General features: G+C 39.4%; 1 protein-coding gene across 1 annotated transcript in view; it reads right to left on the reverse strand.

Moving 5' to 3' along the window:
• CUL5 (cullin 5) overlaps nt 1-20,310 on the reverse strand; it is a 95,937-nt gene that overhangs the window by 70,142 nt on the left and 5,485 nt on the right. The window contains exon 2 of the mRNA XM_029208005.1: nt 7,704-7,813. Coding sequence (XP_029063838.1) covers nt 7,704-7,813 — 110 coding nt within the window. The remainder of the gene's footprint in view (nt 1-7,703; nt 7,814-20,310) is intronic.

The following is a 20,310-nucleotide window of genomic DNA, read 5'->3' on the forward strand; positions in this document are numbered from 1 at the left end:
GGTCAGTGTTGGTAATAGTGGAGGAAAGGGTATCTGTTTCATTTCTGCAGGATCCTTAAATCTTCTAAATACTTACTTGTCTGAAAACATGTTCATCTCGCCTTAAACATGATTGAAAACTTGACTAGGTACAGCATACTAAGTTCAAAATAATTTCCCTTTAAATATTTAAAGAAAACTGCGTCAGCCTCCTGCATTCAATTTGGCCAATGAAAAGAGTGTGGCCAGTCTGTTTCGCTTGAAAGGTAACTTTCCCTCCAACAATTAGATTTTCTTTATCCTTGGAATTCTGAAATTAAGGACATGTGTATGCATGGTTTTTAGCACTTTCAATATGAAGATCTGGAGGGTTGGGGGGAGAGATACAAGATTTCAGCCCTGGGAAATTTTCTTCTTATCCTTTGGGGCTATATTCTCTCCTCTACTTTCTGTCCTCTCCTTCTGGAACCCCTTTTAAGTATAAGTTAGCCCAATTCTAAAGCTGTCCTAAATATGTCTTCATTTTTATTTAATTTTCCATACTTTGCTCTACATTCAGGGAGGACTCTTTGGTTTTATTTTTTGTATTACTAATTCAATCTTTTTTTATTTAGCTCTTTTATTTCAAAGGTCCTTATTTTGACTATTTCATTTTCAAAGTAGTCTCTTTCATTTTATTCCTCTCTAATGATATAACTGGAATGCTTTTTGAGCTATCTTCTAAACCTTGCATCATCTATTTCCTCTGAAGGTACAGTCTCTAGGATGGCCCCTAATGATCCCCGTCTCCTGGATGGCATTCATACCCATGTATAGTTCCCTCCTACAGTGTACAAAGCATTTGTCTGTGTGATCAACAGCATACAGAAGAAATGAAGGTCTATATATAAGATAGATAACTAATAAGAACCTGCTGTATAGTACAGGGAACTCTACTCAATACTCTAAAATGGTCTATATGGGAAAAGAATCTTAAAAAAAAAAGGGGATATATGTATAACTGATTCACTTTGCTGTACACCTGAAACTAACACAACATTGTAAATCAACTATACTCCAATTAAAAAAAAAAGAAAAGAAATAATGGTTTGTAACTTCCAAAATTATGTTATAAAACACCATGACTTTTGTATTGGGAACACTCTCTCTTGCTCTGGGGAAAGCAAGCTGCCACACAGTAAACAGCTTTATGGAGAGTTCTACACAGTGAGGAACTGAGCAGCTAGTGAAGAACTGAGGCCTGCCAACAATCACATGAGTAAGCTTTGAAGATCATTCACTCCTAGTTGAATACAGGCCTAGTTCTTTTGCCTAGAGCTTGACTGCAACTTCTTAAGAGATACTGAGCTAGAAAGACCCAATTAAGCTGCAACCAGATTCTGGACCTTCAGAAACTGTAAGATAATAAATGTTTCTTGTTTTAAGCTGGTAATCTTCAGGGTAATTTGCTGTGTGGCAATAGATAACTAGAGATACAACAAAGAAAGTACGGGACTACTGTAATCATTCAGGCAAGAGAGTGGGGGGAAAAGACAGATGGGATGGAAAGAAATTCAAGAGGTACTTAAAAGTCTATGAAATCTAGTAATCAAGCGGATATGAAGGAGTAAAAAAACAGGAGGTTGATGGTAGCTTCCAGATTTTTGGTTTGAGACTATAAATAACAGATTTTCATCACTCTAAATATGGAGTACTTATGGAACTTAAGTATGCAGGAAACAATAGGTCACATGGGTATGGAAGTTTGGAGAATAATCTGGATTGCTTAAATAGATGAGAACTCAGGTAAAAGAATAAGAAAAAAACAGAACTCTGAAGGAAACCAACACTTAACGGGCACAAAAGGGATGGATCAGCTTAGATGACTGAGATGAGGTAGACAAGAGATAGGAGAAAAAACAGGAGAAAGTGGTATCCTAAAAACCAGCTGAAGAACAAGAAAAACATTAAAAAAATTATTTGTAGTAAAGATGAATTTTCTTAAAAATAAAGTCTCACAAGTTGAAAATAATTTATTTTTAAATTTTAGCCTCAATTTCACAAACCAGAGTCAAACCAAACAACATGTATCTAAAGCAGCAGTTCTCAACTGAGGGAGGTACTGCCTCAGACATTTGGAAGTGAGAGCTTTTTTTCTTTCAGTAATGAGGGGTAGGGAGAGGAGTACACAGAAAGTATCCACTACTAGAGTTTATGAGGGTAAAGGCCAGAGGTGATAAACATGCCACAGTATGCAGAACAATCTTATAACCACCCAAAACACCAACAGTACCCCCGCTGAAAAATAATGATACAGGTTATGAGAAAAGGGCAACAAATAGTAAATGTAGTTTAATACCATAACATTATTTTAGTACCTTAGATTTAGAAAGATATAACTAACCTAAAGGTTATTAATTAATATGGCTAAATAGGCTAAAGTTTGGAAAGATTTTAATTAATGTAGGTCTTATAATTTTGGTGTGGCATGATAAGACATAAGGAATCCTTTAACTTAAAAGGATTACATATTGAGCAGCCTTGGGTAACTCCAAGGAGATCAAGGATTTTTAAAAACGATGTGCTGAGGCCACTAACTGTAGCAAGTACTATTTCTGCTTAGAAGTATACTTTAAGCAGGAAACACCATCACACTATGCTCCTTTTTCCAATCAGGAATGCACAGAGAATAAGCATTACTCTACATGATAAACCATATTATTAACACAAACTGGCAAAAACAAAACAAAAAAACCCACCACATTCAATACGTTGTTCATAAAATACATTTAATCAAATAATTTAAGAAATATATACATATACATGAACGCTATGAAATTTTTAAAAGGTCTCAGCTGCTTCTTATTGAATTCTAATTTCTCAAAAGGCAGAATCATGGATATAAGTTAATATTATGCAACAAGTTCTATGTTATTTAGGATTAGACTATTTTCTTCCGTGATAAAGAGAAAAAATGAGCACAGCAGCCTAATGTGTATAGATTATTCAGTCATACATCTTCAACTCATTGATATAGTATTTTACTAGTGCACACACACACACAGAAATTATACTAAGTCTGAAACTACTATCCTTAGGAAGACATGGTTGCAAGGTTGGCCCTTGGCTGACATATAGGAACTTGGGTTTTGTGAGAGTTCTCACCATTTCCTGATAAGAATGGCTCACTGTGCCTAAACTGTTATGTAAAAAATCTGATTTATGTTCAACACTTGCTTTTTGTCTAGGATGTGGAATTTTGGTTCACGTCAGGCAGAAGCTGCCTTTGTGACCAGCTCTCTCAGTAAAAACCCTGGGTACTGAGTCTTTAAGAAGCTTCCCTGGGGACTTCCCTGGTGGTGCAGTGAATAAGACTCCACGCTCCCAAGGCAGGGGGCCCAGGTTCGATCCCTGATCAGGGAGCTAGATCCCACATGCATGCCGCAACTAAGAGTTGCATGCCAAAACTAAGGAGCCAGCGTGCCACAACCAAGGAGCCTGCCTGCCACAACTAAGGAGGCTGCGAGCTGCAACTAAGACCAGGTGTAACCAAATAAATAAATATTAACAACAACAAAAAAAGAAGCTTCCCTGGTAGACAGCATTTCACATGTGTTGTCCCAATTAGTTGTTGGAGGAATTAAGTAGATATGTTCCACTGGGAGAAGATGCTTGGAAACTTGTACCTGGTTTCCCCTGGACTTTACCACATGCACCTTTGTTGCATTTTGCTTTGTATCCTTCACTGTAATAAATGATAGTCATGAATACAACTATATGCTGAGTCCTATGAGTCTTCCTAACAATCACTGAACCTGGGGGTGGTCTTAAGACCACTGACATGGTTGGTGTCAGACGTGGGATTCATTAAACATGGTGAAAGCACTGTTTGAGAAAAGGAAGAATTAAGTGGTAGTATGATGAACCTCTGCTACTTGCATGGCTATGAAATCAACCGTGGTATGAATCAGCAGCTGAGTTGCTATCTGCTGTGAGAAAGGTAAAAGTTACCTATGAAATTTGAAAATGACAGATCTAACCCCAAGAGAGTTGGCTCATTAAATCTTCTAGCTGCTTTGGCCATGCTGACCCAAGTGAGGAGAGAAAATGCCCAGTACGGATGAAGACTTTGGTTTTTGTTCTTGCCTCCAAATAAGAGGAGAAAAGGCCCAAAAGTTCTCAAACATAAGCTTTCCGGTGGACCAAAAATGTTAAATGTTTCTGCTGGTCTCTCCTCCAAGCAAGAGGAATTAAGTTACATTAGGTCGCAAGGCTGGAGAAAGTTTTAGATAACCAAGGGAGAAGAAACTATTCCAGCTGTTTCTTCAGCCTAACTACTGCTGCTTCAGCAACCTCTCCATGCCTCCTACATTCCAGTCAGGATCTCCCAGCAACTGTAATGTTAATATTGTAAATGCTAAATTTATTGCTAGGAGTTTGAATAAATCTGTAATAAGAAAAAAGAGGCAGGGAAAGTTTTAAAGATGGCTTTGTATTCTTTGGCTATTGTACCTGGATGTATGATAAATAAAGATATAAAATATTATATGCTTTTACTTTCATAAATGCTAGAGGGATCACATCAATCAGGAAAAGTTGCAAAATAGAAAGTTAGTGACAGACTTCCCTGGTGGCGCAGTGGTTAAGAATCCACCTGCCAATGCAGGGGACATGGGTTTCAGCCCTGATTCGGGAAGATCCCACATGCTGCAGAGCAACTAAGCCCATGCACCACAACTACTGAGCCTGCGCTCTAGAGCCTGAGAGCCACAACTACTGAAGCCTGCACGCCTAGAGTCCAAGCTCCGCAACAAGAGAAGCCACTACAAGGAGAAGCCCGCACACCACAATGAAGAGTAGCCCCCGCTCACCTCAATGAAGACCCAACGCAGCCAAAAATAAAATGTAAATAAATAAATTTTTTTTAAAAGTTACTGAGACACAATTTCCTTGCTTTTTACTGCTGGCGAAAGGATTAGAATTTGAACTGTTTGAGTATTGGAAACAGAATAAATAAATCTCCATAATGGATACTATTATTTCTACTTATTACCATCTCAGAGAAAAGGGAGACAACATGAAAACATAAGAAATGTCCAAATAGATATACACTTCTGGAGTTTTAAAAAGCAGTTTTTAGTTGCTACTGAGCTCTTGTGAAATCAGATGTCTGACCCTGAAAGGCTGATGATTTTCCAGCATGATGTGCATATTACTGAGTGGATTAATCTAAACTCTGAGACTGACAAAATAAAAGGGGATTAGAAAAGTCTTGTCACTTGGACTTAGAACACGACTGGTCTGCAGCATCTTGGCTTTGCCACTGCTCGAGAAAAGTCACTGGCTTTTTTAGAATCCTGAATTCACAAATCCTAATTGCTTGGATCTAACTCTAAGCTGAAACCTGATATTGTCTGACATTGGGCTATTTAAACCCCAACACAAGCTGTGCTGAACTAAAGCAGGCATATGCTCAGTGAACAGGACATTGACTTGTGGACTGTTGAAGATTTAAGACACCCTCTGTGAAGCCATAAACTGAAAACGTCATGGATTCTGGCTGGAATCACTTGCAGATGCCCACAGAAAAGGACTCATTCTCTGACGGGGCCATCTGAAATCAAGCTGCTGATAGCCTCTGTATCAGATATACAGACCTAAAGTGCATTCCTAACTTGTGGTTACTGCTAAAAGCTGCAAGTTGGGAGAAAGCATACTCGCTCCTTACAGACTGGATTCATGATCCCCTCTCAGGGATATTTCACTGCTACGGACTTGTGTCCAGCTTTCCGGATTAGTTGCAGTTTTCAACAATGAATTAATAACCTGATTTTTTTCCCTCACCTTCGCATCACCCTTCCTTGCACACACACCTTAGTAAGGCAACTTCATTATTAAACACAGCTATCTCCAGAAAGGAACTGATCTTTTCCAGGCTGCTCACTAGGTAAATGGTCAGGACAAAAGGGGTGGGGGTGTGATGTAAACTTATTATGAAAATTTTTGAAAATTTGGGATTTCATCCAGACCAATTCCTAAACATATGTCTTTCTAGTTAAGTTGTATAAAAATGTTTTTCTGTAAAAATGTTTTTGTTCCTCCTCCAGCTCTGGGTGATTGGGAAAAAAATGAAAAGCTTTCATTACTGAATGGGACACACTGATTTTATAAGGGAGAAAAAATAAAACTCAGCACCTGGTGAGGCACCAGGGAGAAGGACATGAATGATTTTTGTTTTTCATAAGTATTCTTGAAAGCTTTCCCAGCTCCTGGTGTTGGCTTTCCATGCTGTTGTGAGTGCTTTGAATTCAAACTGAATGCTGAACTTCAATCACACCTAGCAGTACTCTGAGATGGCTGCAAGCAGCCCCAATTCCTACACCTTCCACAAAGAACACCTCTAAATGTCATCCACACTATGAAGCAAATGAAATGGTGTCGTGGATAAACAAACTGTTTGGAACTAATTGCCTTCAGGTAGTCTGTCTGAAAACAAGGCATGAACTGAATTAAATGAACTAGATTGAGAACTCTAAAGTGAAAGGCCTTCAGGTAGTCCGTCTGAAAACAAGGCCTGAACTGAATTAAATGAACTAGACTGAGAACTCTAAAGTGAAAGGCCCCATGGGAGGACACACTGAGGGCCCTGTTAACCCATACTATCTAATTTATGCCTTGCTTGGAGTACCCTAAAAAAGTGCAAACTCTTTGTTTCCAGGGGTACCATGTGGGTCCTCTGAAATTATACTTCTTTTTGTATGTACCCTATCATGACACTGCTTCAACCCTGGAAAATTTTCAGGTCGAATTCAACTGTATGGCCATAGTTGTGCTTTGCCTGAATTGATGCCTCAGACCATGTAAAAGGTCCATACAGAAACTGAAGGAGAAAGCCCCCTGCTTTTCTAAGATAAACCTCATGGTTGGCGGGATTTATTTTAACTAACTAAATTTAGGCCCTCTAAAATGCATAACTGAGATCAATACTACAAGTTGGTCTTACCTTGCTGCACATGGGGGTGGGGATGGGGGCAGGGGTGGTGTCCTACTGGTAATAGTTTTGCTGTAAAGACATTCTGGCCAAAGGCTAAGAGTTAACATAACAGATCTGAGACTGTATTCCTTAGAAAAGCCTGTTTGGCTGGGATCTGAGAACTTGAATGTTTGACAGTTTCCTACACTGATGAAAAATTTTCCTGAAATGATGAGAATGGCTCACTGTGCCTAACCTGTTTGTACAAACAACATGGTTTACACTGAACACCGCTCTTTCTGAGAGTCTAGAATTTTGGTACATGCCAGGCAGAGGCTGCCTATGTGAGCAGCCCCCAATAAAAACCCTGGGTACTGAGTCTCCAAAGAGCTTCTTGGTGACAGCATATCACATATGTTGTCAATCTTGTTGCTGGGGAAATTAAATGCGTCCTGTGTGACTCGACTGGGAGAATACTCTTGGAAGTTTGTGCCTGTTCCCCAGACTTGACCCCATATACCTCTCTCTTTGCTAATTTTGCTTTGTATCCTTTAGCTGTAATAAGTCATAGCTGTGAGTATGACTTTATGTTCAGTCCTACGAGTCCTCCGAGCAAACCACTGAACCTAGGGGTGGTCTTGGGGACCCCCAACACAATCAGTAATAATTTCAAACAGGTAAACAGTCCAATCTGGAGCCAATATTCCATTTGAATATAGCCACCAAATTTTCCTTTATGTTATCAAAAAGGTAGAATGAATGGATTACTTACGAAAACAGATCAAACCACTGCTGTTTTGTAACAGATTCCTGGCGTAAAAGCTTCAAAACAATTGGACGCATGAAGTCCCATTTGTCTTCAAACTGAAGAGAACCTTTATTCTTAAAAAAAAAAAAAAAAAAAAAGTAATTTAAGTGCAGTTAAATAAGTGTCTGTTATTTTTATCTCATAAGAGACAACTAAAGAAATTCAAAAGAACCAATTTTCCATAAAGGAATCCCTATAACTTAATCTGGTATCAAAGAATCACAGGAAGACAACCATAAGAGAAAAAAGACAGTTATGTGAAAGTGTGTAGCAAAGAATTTGGTCTTGTCCAAAGAGCCGGTCTGCCCTTTGCCCTTGGCTTCTAGTAGGTAATATCCTTGGGCCCTAAGAATGTTATATCTGATAAGAGAGTCTTTGTTAGCCTGGGGCCTTGGGTCATACTGGATAACCTAACAATGTGATTCAGGGAGGGGACTGGCAAACTCATATAGTCTTAGGGAGCAGGCCAATCCAGAAATAGCAACAGTATGACTTAGGGTAAGGGGTTTGGGTCAATCAACCTGGAGATTGAGATTATCCACATGAGCAATGCCTACATGATGAAGCCTTAATAAAAATTCTGGACACCAAAGGTTGTGTGAGCTTCCCTGGCTGGCAGTACTTATGTGCCCTGTCATTTAATGAGGGAAGGAGAGAAATGTGACCTGACAACACCAGAGAGGACAAGGGAAGCTCTGTGTTTGACCCTCCTGGACACTGTTTCTTCCTTTAGCTGATCTTAATCTGTATCCTTTCCCTTAATAAACCATAACCATGAGCAAAGCAGTTTTCAGTTAAGATCTATGAATATTTCTAACAAATTATTGAACCTCAGGGTTTTGGGAACCTCCCAAATTTGCAGCTGATGTCAGAAGTGAGGGTGGTCTTGTGTGTAGAGACTGTGCCCTAAACTCCTCACAAAAAGTATATCAAAAATCCATATAAACTCTGAAAGTTGAGGAAGAAAAAAAACCATAAAGATACTCATCTCATTTTATAATGCTAACAAAACCCTGATACCAAACTGGTGAGGAGAGAACAAGAAATGGTAACTGTAGACCAATCTAATTAGAACATATAGATGCAAAAGTCTTAAAAAATATTAGTAAATTAAACAATTAAATAATACCTCATAATCATGCATGTTTATTTCAGTGATGTGAAAGTGATTCGATATTAAGGGGAAAAAATCAATTCATTACTAAAAAGAGAAGGGGGGCACCCCACATGTGTTACTCATGAGTACTGTTCCTTTTCAAGTTAGGTATGGCCATGTGACTTGCTTTGATCAATAAATTTCAACAAAAATCGTTAATTTTCTAATACAGCAGCACCAAACACCCCTATGAATCACATTATTGTTTTCACCATACAATTGTTGAGAATGTTGTTCACTTGTATGAGATAAGATCCATGTACTGATGTAATGTTCGAACTCCCTGAAATTATATTCCAGAAGCAGTTTCTAAACATATGGTCTAACAAGAACCTACGTCAGGATCACCTAGGATGGTGCTTACACATACCTTTATAAAACCTACCACACACTGGCTGGATCAGAATCTCTTGAGATGAGTCCAGAATTTATATGTTTAGCAAATTCACAATAAAACTACATAAAAATGTTACAGGGTCTATGACCCCAAAAAGGTTAAGAACCACTGACTAACATTAAACTCTTGTGAAAGCAAATGATACTTCTTACATCTACAAACACAGCTGATCCTAAAAGTTACTGTACTTTCTTGCCCCAGGTACCTACTTTTATCACAAAGTATTCTTATTATAGGGACCCATGGGAGATACTCAAAATTTAGTACTGGGATTAACTGTGCTTCTCCCTTGAAAAACTAGTTTGTTTCTACCTTATGAACTTAAGTGAATCATGTAGGTAACTTTGCTTTCCTTAGTGTTGGCTAAAGAGAAATTCAGTCAGATTTGAGATCCCATGGTATATATTTCGTGTACTAATCATGGCTGGCTACACTTTTTCTGTTAATATCTTCCTATAACCATCATTTCTTCATTTACTCTTCCCTCTGAGAAAAGGGTGTGCAAATAAACAAATATGGAAGAACCACAGAAAGGACATGCAAATCTTTTCTTGACTATGACATGGAGAAACATAATACCCTCTTAATAAGAGAATATTTTATAATGTTAAATAGGTCTACTTCCATAAGCGATTCTGGCAACTTACAAAATTAAACTTAGTGTAAATCCTGCAATTAAAAATTAAAAAACGGGGCTTCCCTGGTGGCACAGTGGTTAAGAATCCGCCTGCCAATGCAAGGGACACAGGTTCAAGCCCTGGTCCAGGAAGATCCCACATGCCGCAGAGCAACTAAGCCCGTGCGCCACAACTACTGAGCCTGCGTTCTAAAGCCTGTGAGCCACGACTACTGAAGCAAGCCCACACGCCTAGACCCCGTCCTCCGCAGCAAGAGAGGTCACCACAATGAGAAGCCCGCATGCCACAACGAAGAGTAGCCCCCACTTGCTGCAACTAGAGAAAGCCCTCGCGCAGCAACAAAGACCCAGCACAGCCAAAAATAAATAAATAAATTTATTTTTAAAAAAATAAAAAATAGGGGCTTCCCTGGTGGCGCAGTGGTTGAGAGTCTGCCTGCTGATGCAGGGGACATGGGTTCATGCCCCGGTCCAGGAAGATCCCAAATGCCACGGAGCGGCTAGGCCCATGAGCCATGGCCGCTGAGCCTACGCGTCCGGAGCCTGTGCTCCGCAACGGGAGAAGCCACACAGTGAGAGGCCCACGTACCGCAAAAGAAAAATAAATAAATAAATAAATAATCAATCAAAAAGGTACAGAAGACTAAACAGGTATGAGATAAATACTGGTTAGGCTCTGAAATCTATCAGCTATGGTAAAATGACAGGAAACACTGTCTCTTATTTGATGAAACATACAAGATTAACTACAGAAACATTTTCCTCTAATACTCAGTTAAAGGAGAAATTAAATAATTGAATTTTCCTATTAAGCTTTTATAATAGATTCCAGAAACGATGTTCAAGCAGTTCTTTGACCTATTCTCTGTTAAAATGAAAAGCATATAATTAAATCAAAACTAAGCAGCAGGACACCAAACCTACTATCTACAAAAGAAATTAATAGGCGAAGACACCTTCAAATTACGAACCCTGATTTATGAATTTTTCCAATGGCTGACTAAAGGCTGCCTCATCTTTACTGATGTGCTACAAGTCTCTTCTGCTTAAGTCTTTCATTACCACTCAGAATAGCTAATAAGTCTAAGATTATCTCACCCACTGGCTCTCTTTCACCAACAGGATTTCAACATTTGCCATATCCTTGTCCCTCTATCCTTCACTTTTTACAGCACAACTAATTCCCTCAGAGGCACTCTTCTTCTCAAACACACAGATGGGCCATGGGGAAGCTGATGGGAGATTGACCATGGGGGATAACTGGGAGAAGAATATTCCAGGCAGAGGAAGCAGCCATTGCAAAGGCCCTACGGTAGAAGCATGCCTGATGTATTCAAAGCAGAGCAAAATAAGGACAGAGGAGAGAGTGGATGAGGTCAGGGAAGCAACGTAGGGCCGGATCTTGTAGGGCCTTGCCATTGTAAAAAGTTTGGCTTCTACTATAAGTGAGATAGGGAACCATTAAAAAATTCTGAGCAAGAAGTGACACGATCTGACTCATATTTTTAAATCTTCCTGATTGCTATGCTGAGAATACATTAAAGGGGCAAGTGTTAAACCTGAGTGTAGGAGGCAAGGTTAGAAATAATAGTGACATGGACCACGGTGGTAGTGAGTAGTAATTAGATTTTATATGTTTTAAAGGTAGTGCTAACAAGATTTCCTGACAGCAGGCATCTGGGATGAGAGAAAGGAATAAAGCCTGACTCTAAGGTTTTTGTCTAGTAAAGTTAATTTGTATATTGGAACAGCAAAACAGAGGCCACCCCATTGGCTCAGCCCACATCAAAAATCTAAACTTAAATCAGCCTGCACATATGGGAAACACCTCACTGTCAAGGAAACATAACACCAATCACAATCCTCTAACTCAGTTTTAGCTAGCTAACCTTACCTAAAAAATAGGACCTGCTTACCTTATAAGGATATCCCTGACCTCCTAGCCAATCATGCCTTATTTCTGTATTGCCTCTTCTAACATTCTATAAAACTCGCTCGGACTTCCCTGGTGGCGCAGTGGTTAAGAATCCGCCTGCCAATGCAGGGGACACGTGTTTGAGCCCTGGTCCGGGAAGATCCCACATGCCACGGAGCAATTAAGCCCATGTGCCACAACTACTGAGCCCGCGTGCCTAGAGCCCGTGCTCCACAATAAAAGAAGCCACCGCAATGAGAAGCCCACGCACCGCAATGAAGAGTAGCCCCCTGGGCTTCCCTGATGGCGCAGTGGTTGGGAGTCCGCCTGCCGATGCAGGGGACACGGGTTCGTGGCCCGGTCCAGGAGGATCCCGCGTGCCGCAGAGCGGCTGGGCCCGTGAGCCATGGCCGCTGGGCCTGCGCGTCCGGAGCCTGTGCTCCGCAACGGAAGAGGCCACAACAGTGAGAGGCCCACGTACTGCAAAAAAAAAAAAAGGGAGCACGGAAACAGTATGATAACTGATAGGGTGAGAGGGAATCAAAAAAAATTTTTTTTATTGGAGTATAATTGCTTTACAATGTTGTGTTATTTTCTGCTGTACAGTGAAGTGAATCAGCTATATGTATACATATATCCCCTCCCTCTTGGACCTCCCTCCCCCCCTATCCCACCCATCTAGATGGAATACAGTATGTTTGTATACTGATAAGTATGTTCCAAGATATAATACTGATGATGTAGGAGAAAAGAAGGAAATTGTTGGAGAATTTTAAATGCCCTGGACAGGCAAAAGGGAATGGAATCTAATGCACAGATGGAGGAACTGACTATATGCTAAGAGGAGAAGGCAAAGTACATGGTACGTGCAGATGTGGGTAGGAGGGTAGATGTGGCACCACACCACTGTGAAAAGTTCCTTTTTGATTGCTTCAGCTTCTCAGTGATATGGAAATAAGGAAAATGCCATGGAAGATGGGGGAGGAGGTGCCAAAATTTTGAGAGAAAAGATGTGAAACAGACATCTAGAAAAGTGGAAGAATAAATGACTATGGAAGTACAGTGTGACTGGGCTCAATTATAGTTTGTGGTCATGAATTTAAAGTGAAAATAGCATGTGTGTATCTTTTTCTCCTGCAACATTCAACTGCATAGATGGCACTAAAAGGTGAAGAGGTGGATCCAGGGTTGTGGTTTTCCCCAGTGAAACAAGAGAGGAGCAAAGGAGTCAAAAGTGTATTCCAGGAAGAGATTATAATGATTGAACAGAGAATTTATGCTGGGTAAGGGGAAGAGAAAGGACAACAGGATGATGAAAGACAGAGACCTCTGCTTCCAACCAGGATAGAATAACAGGTGCCAGATTTCTCCTCCTGCTTGAACAACTGGAAAACCAAAGGGGAGTACAGGACAGTGTTTCCTGAGAAAAGATAAACAAATGAGGTGAGCCCTACAAATGCCCAAGCATACTGCCTAGAGTTTCCAGGACTGAGCATAAGCAGAAGGACCCCAAACAGCCTGGTGGTTTCACTAAGTTTAGAAGACAAGAGTTCAGAGTTTGGGGAGGCCAAGGTGATGAAAATGCGTGGCACAGAGTATCAGAAAAAAGGGAATTGCACACACAGGGAGCTCTGGAGATATGTAGAGGACTCCACTCAAGCCTCTGACTATTAAATATTGACCTATACATGTGAGTGAGAAAACTACCAGAGACTGGGGAAATAATCATTTGAAAGGAGTAGACAAAACAATCACCAGAGTCCACAAAGGGCGAGTAATAGTTCACGTTCTGCCAGCCAGAGTGGAAACACTCCTTAATATGCTAGGCATCTGGCAGTCTTCAGAAAGGTATTGCATCTATAATGACACCAAAGTAGCCGTACCTTCGGTGCTGTTTGGACCCACTCTAACTTTAAAAGCAAGCTTCAGAAGGATCAAACTGATTCCAAGTAACTTAACTGTGTCACAGCCAAAATATTTAAATATTTAAAGGAAATTTAAAAAATCCAGCCCCTAAAACATAAAACACACGTCTGGCATCCAATCAAAAATTATCAAGCAGGCAAAGAAGCAGGAAAATATAAACTCACCATCAAGAGAAAAACCAAACAAAGGAAACTGACCCAGAAATGACGTGGATGATAGTTTTAGTAGACAATGATGTTAAACTAGCTATTATGAATACACTCCACACATTTAAGAAAATAGCAGAAAGCATGAACATCACAGAAACAAAAGTTGTTTAAAAACAAGTATCAGGGAGGGATAAATTAGGAGTTCGGGATTAACACATACACACTACTATAAATAAAACAGATAACCAACAAAGACCTACTTTATAGTACAGGTAACTATACTCCATATTTTGTAATAACCTATAAGGGAAAAGAATCTGGAAAAGAATATATATAACTGAGTCACTGTGCTGTACACCTGAAACTAAAGCAACATTACAAATCAACTATATGTCAATAAATAAATAAAATTAAAAATTATATCAGTGAGCTGTGAGACAACATCAAATGACCTCATCTACATATAACCGGAATCTTGGGATTCAGAGAATATTTGAAGAAATAAAGGCTAAAATGTTTCCTAATTTGATGAAAACTATAAACCCAGAGATTTCAGACATTAAACAATGAGGCAGAATCAATGAGTTGGAGACCATAGTGGAGCTGGATGATCAGAATAAAAGCACTAGAATGAGTTAGAAAAACAGGAGAGGGTAATCAGAGTAGGATGCTTGAAACTGGAATGATAAAAAATTTCTCATTATATTTTTGCTTAATTATTCCACTGCAAGACTTTCTACTATTTCTTTCATTACAAATATATGGCATTTGGCTAATTCGGGGTTATAGAAACCAATAAATTTTGTACATGTGATAAATGTGGTACAAAAGAGCATTTCCTTTTATCTTTAAATAGTCTCCTTTACATTTCCAAGGGTAGTTCAAACATCTGAGATCTGTGATAAAATGAGTTCAGCTATTTATACCCTCTATTATTTAACTTCAGTATAGATCACTCCATCACTTTTATCATTTTACCTTATAATATCTGATTGCCAATTATGTGTCAGGTTCTATTCTAAATATATACCTACAAATATTTATTTAATCTTTACAACTACCCTATGTGTTAGGTGACAATTATTATCATTTTAGAGGTGAAAAAACTGTACACTGTAATTAGGTTAGGTTACTTCCCTAAGGTTACAAGCAGTGAGTGGCAGGGCAAGGGGTCAAATCCAAGCAGTTTAGTTCTGTTACAGACACATTCTTAAATACTCCCTGGACCTTTCCTGGAAGACGAATGGTAGGACTTCTAACCTATGGGCCAGATCCAGCCCTTGGCTTCACCTCATCAGGCTTATAAACTGAAGGAAAAAAAAAATCTATGATTATAAAAATTTAGTGGCAATTATCTAGAAGCCATAAGGTGGAAGCATCACTACATAAAAGACATATTTCTCTTTAAACATAGTGGGGGAGTGGGAGGACACATTTTTCCACTGAAATGAAAAATTTCACATTCCACTTCCCTTTAAAACTTTTAGGTTTCTTTTGACCCATAAATGAGTCCAAAAAAAAAAAGCTTTTAGGATTCTTTTATAGAGGTAAAAAAAATTTTTTTAACAAATTCTGACAATGCTTGTACTTTTAAAAACCCAAACAACTAATTTTAAGGACAAAAAATAACTACTAATGAAAGAGTTTGAACTTATTTTGGAGGTGGGATTCTTAATCATTCATTACTACACTTATTCATTCAACAAACATCTGACTACCTGCTGTACATGAAGAATTATGCTAGTCACTGGGACACATAAATGAAAGGTCCTCAAGTAATTCACTTTCCAGTACAGTATTTCTTAAATTGTGGATAATGGACATGTGCTTGCTCTGCCTGTTGGATAATACAACATGGCTCTCAGATTTCTGACTTGAATGAACGTTTATGAACGGCTGGTGGAATCACTGACCATAGAAAAAAAATGCCAGGGGAATAATGCATTTGAGTTGGATGGTTTATAAGAGGTGATGCATTTTGGATGTATTGTCCAATAAAAGCAAATGTTGAAGTTGTAACTCTTGGGGTTTATTTCTTTTTCCCTGCGTTCTCCCTTCTTCTTTCTTAATTTTAAATAAGATAAAAGCTTATCTACTACTGAATTGCTTTTTACTTAATGTAAAACCCCGAGGGCTGAGGGGAAAAAAAAAAGTGTAGGAACTTCCCTGGTGGTCCAGTGGTTAAGACTCTAAGCTCCCCATGCAGGGGGCCTGGGCTTGATCCCTGGTCAGGGAACTAGATCCCACATGCATGCTGCAACTAAGAGTCCGCATGCCACAACTAAAAAGATCCTGCATGCCACAACGAAGATCCCACGAGACACAATTAAGACCCAGCGAAGCCAAAATAAATAAATAAATATTAAAAAAAAAAATCAGTGTAAAGTTTCTCACAATTAGGAGAGGATAAAAACGGTAAAGAAAAATGAAAAGAAAAACAGGTGAACAAAGGTTCAGTTCCTTTCCCTGCTCTAATCAGTACAAAGAAATCAGGATCTCTAAATATAACATGTTGGTTGCCCAGACCCAAATAAAATACATTCAGCTTTACCTGAAAAATATTCCCTAGTAGAAGTATCAGTTCTAAACAATTTTGACAGTAAAGTCCCACAATCTCTTATTTATAGCCCTGGTGGTTGTTTCAAAGATAAACAAACGTGCACTAGGAAGAAGGTAAATTACAGAAAAAAAATAATTTTTTGTAATATATTGGAGTGGAGGGAGGTGTTATAGGCCAGTAATGAAAGATGCTATATAGATCTTTCTAGAATATATCATTGATTTAAAAATCTGCACACCTCCCACTGAAATTCAAAACTGCTTTTTCAAGCAATGAATTCATCTACAACAATTCCATGTTACCTGATCCCAAGAAAGAGTAGATGTATAACTGCTTATGTGTAAATATAAAATTTGGTACTATGTTAAAAAATAGGAGTGCTTAAATAAACACATGAGAAACAGAAAACCCTACTGGCTTGCAAAATGTTTTAAAAGTAATAGAGGGCTTCCCTGGTGGCACAGTGGTTGAGGGTCCGCCTGCTGATGCAGGGGACACGGGTTCATGCCCGGGTCCGGGAGGATCCCACATGCCGTGGAGCGGCTGGGCCCGTGAGCCATGGTCGCTGAGCCTGTGCATCCGGAGCCTGTGCTCCGCAACGGGAGAGGCCACAACAGTGAGAGGCCCGTGTACCATAAAAAACAAAAAACAAAAACCACATTTGCAATCCCCATTAAACAAAAGAACCACAAAACTACAGTATATATTTGAATACTGGCAATTCTCAATATGTTCCAGCCACACCACCCTTTTAAAGGTGTTACTCAAATATGCCAAGCTCACCACTGCACCTCAGACCTTTGCCTAGAAAGCAAATCATTTGGGTCTCAGTGTCACTGTCACCTCAGAGAAGCCTTCCCAAGCCAACCTAAGAAGAATGTCATTCCCTTTTCCTTTCTGCAGATCCAGAGCCAAGGTCTTGAGCAGGTAGGACAGTTACTTTGATTGGCTATGAGAATGAAATTTTAATTCAGACTAAACAGTACTTTTTTAAATTTTTGGCTGCACCGCTCGGCTTGCAGGATCTTAGTTCCCCAGCCAGGGATCGAACCCGAGCCCCCCCCGCAGTGGAAGTATGGAGTCCTAACCTCTGGACCTCCAGGAAATTCCCTAAACAGTACTTAAAAAAATAAAACAGAAAACTATGGGATCTGGCTGAAATGTCATCGAATAGCAGGGAAGGAAAATTCAACAGAACATAACTGAAAGCTGTATTTAGGGGAAAAAATTATTTTCTGCTGTAAATAAGTAAGTAAAATAGTGGCACCATCTTCTGAGCACTCTTGATTATACTGTTTTCATCACAGACCTCATTACTATAAAAACTTCCCAATGTGTTAACTTATTTCTTTGGTGTTAGTATTTATGCATTAGCATATAAGCTCCAAACACTAGGGACCTTGTCTGTCTTATTCACTGCTGTATCACTGACACTTAGAATAGGATTCAGCACAGAGTGGATACTAATGTATCTGTGGAATGAACAAGCCCAGTTATACAGATCAAATACCCTTGATGTTACTTACCTCTATGTACTCCATGTATAATGACCAACGTTTTAACCTGAGCTGTAACTTGTTTACTTGTTTACAGAGCCTATAAGGCACCAATTTACTCTATTACTATACCAAGGCAAGAGCCATGACTTTCTGTGATACAACTTAGGTTCACTAGGACCCTAACAAAATACCTAATAAGAAACACCTGTCTGTCTCTCTTTTCCACCCTTCTTCTCTGTCCACCAGATGGATGCCTAGTGTCCTCTTGAAACCCTCCTGCAGTCTGAAATTCCTCTCTTCTAATCCATTGATAAATGACTGATCTCTAAAGTGTACCTTAAACTGTCACTTCCTGTTAGTAGCTTTAATTTACATATATCACCTCCAGATTATGGTAACTGCTCATTCATTTATATTTTCATAGAACATGAAAGATTTTCACATTTATATTTATCACAGTTTTATAGTAAGTGATGATTTAGTCCTCTATTCCCACTCCCACCTCTAGTGGTGGCCAATCTACACACCCTCGAATTGGTTTTCTCCCTCAGCTGTGAGTGTCAAATGTAACCAGGTCTCTAGGACAGGCCAGTGGAGTGAAGGAAGGTGGCCCTAAGGATCACATTCCTCTTAGACGTCCATTCAAAAGGGCAATTTCCATCAACCCAATGAAAAGTTGGGTTCTAAATAAGGTTCTCATTTATGTTTAAACAGACATTAAAAAGAATTATCCAGTTGTGTATCTTAACCACATTCACTGACACTATTCAAATCTTAGTATCACATCCATATTCTTTGCCAAGCATGTTCTACCAAATTTTCCCCTAATCATCACCTACAAAAAGTCTACCCATTCTTCAAAATCCAGCTCTAATGCTTTCTCCATAAAACTTTCCTTGATCATCCCACCAGCAGTGATCTCCTATGTCTATGAGGGACCAATACAACACATAGCACTCCTAAAGTTCTTGCCTTAAAACAAATCATTAGTACTTTATCTCCTTTAGTATCTGTAGTAGTATAATTCCCAAAGAGCATGGACATTGTTCTGCATTATCTTTGCATCCCGGTGCCTTGCACATGTGTCTATAAAATTATTTAAATAAAAAATAAATTCTACACACACTTTGAACTACTTCTTTGTATTTCCATTTTCTTTCCTCTCAAAGGGTAAAAAAGTTTCCACTGAAAAAAGTAGTGTCCTCCATATTTCAGTTTTAAGTTTGGATTGCCTTGTGGGTTGGTTTTATACCTCTACTCCCCTCTCTCCCCCTCTCTAGATCTACTTAGAAGGGAATAAAGGCAGAAAATTCCTCCCTTTAACCAATCAACACTCATTTACTGAGCATCTACAATGCATGCACTAGACTTCTCTTTTCAATCAACTATCGCTCATTTATGGAGCACCTACCACGAGTAATCACTGCGCTAAATGGTTAAAGCATCAACAGATTATAAAGTCCCTAAACTAATACTGCTTACAGTCTAGAAAGGGAGTTAGATATATATGTAAACATATCCTGTAATTAATACAGAAGGCAAAATGTTAAGTGCTACACTACTAAGCCTGCGCGTCTGGAGCTTGTGCTCTGCAACAAGAGAGGCCGCAACAGTGAGAGGCCCGCGCACCGCGATGAAGAGTGGCCCCCGCTTGCCACAGCTAGAGAAAGTCCTCGCACAGAAACGAAGACCCAACACAGCCATAAATAAGTAAATTAATTAAATTTTAAAAAATGTTAAGTAATAAATAAATACATAGTTTAAAAATTAAAAAAAAAAAGACAAAGAAAGGAGGTATCTAGGCTGGGTCTTGATGACTAAATAGGATTTTGACAGGGTAATACTGAGGGGGGGATTCCTGACAGGAGACACAGCAAAGAGGGACTTCCCTGGTGGTCCAGTGATAAAGAATCTGCCTTCCAATGCAGGGGACACAGGTTCGATACCTGGTCGGGGAACTAAGATCCCACATGCCACAGAGCGACTAAGCCCGCACACCACAACTGCTGAGCTCACACAAGAGAGCTTGAGTGCCACAACTACAGAGCCTACGTGCCCTGGAGCCCATGCACCACAACTAGAGAGAGAAAACTGACACACCGCAACTAGAGGAAAGCCCGCGTGCCCATAAATAAATATTAAAAAAAACAACGAAACAGCAAACATAAAAAGTCTTGAAGACTCTGGTATGCAGTAAATCAAGAAGTAACTAGCCAGGTAGAGGGAGGGGTAAGGGGGTGTGTGTGTGTGTGTGTGTGTGTGTGTGTGTGTGTGTGTGTGTGTGTGTGTGTGTGTGTGTGTGTGTGTGTGTGTGTGTGTGTGTGTGTGTGTG

This window comes from Monodon monoceros, unplaced genomic scaffold (genome assembly GCF_005190385.1).
Source record: "Monodon monoceros isolate NGI ecotype Baffin Bay Population unplaced genomic scaffold, NGI_Narwhal_1 Super_Scaffold_7, whole genome shotgun sequence".
In the NCBI taxonomy this organism is placed as follows: Eukaryota; Metazoa; Chordata; class Mammalia; order Artiodactyla; family Monodontidae; genus Monodon; species Monodon monoceros.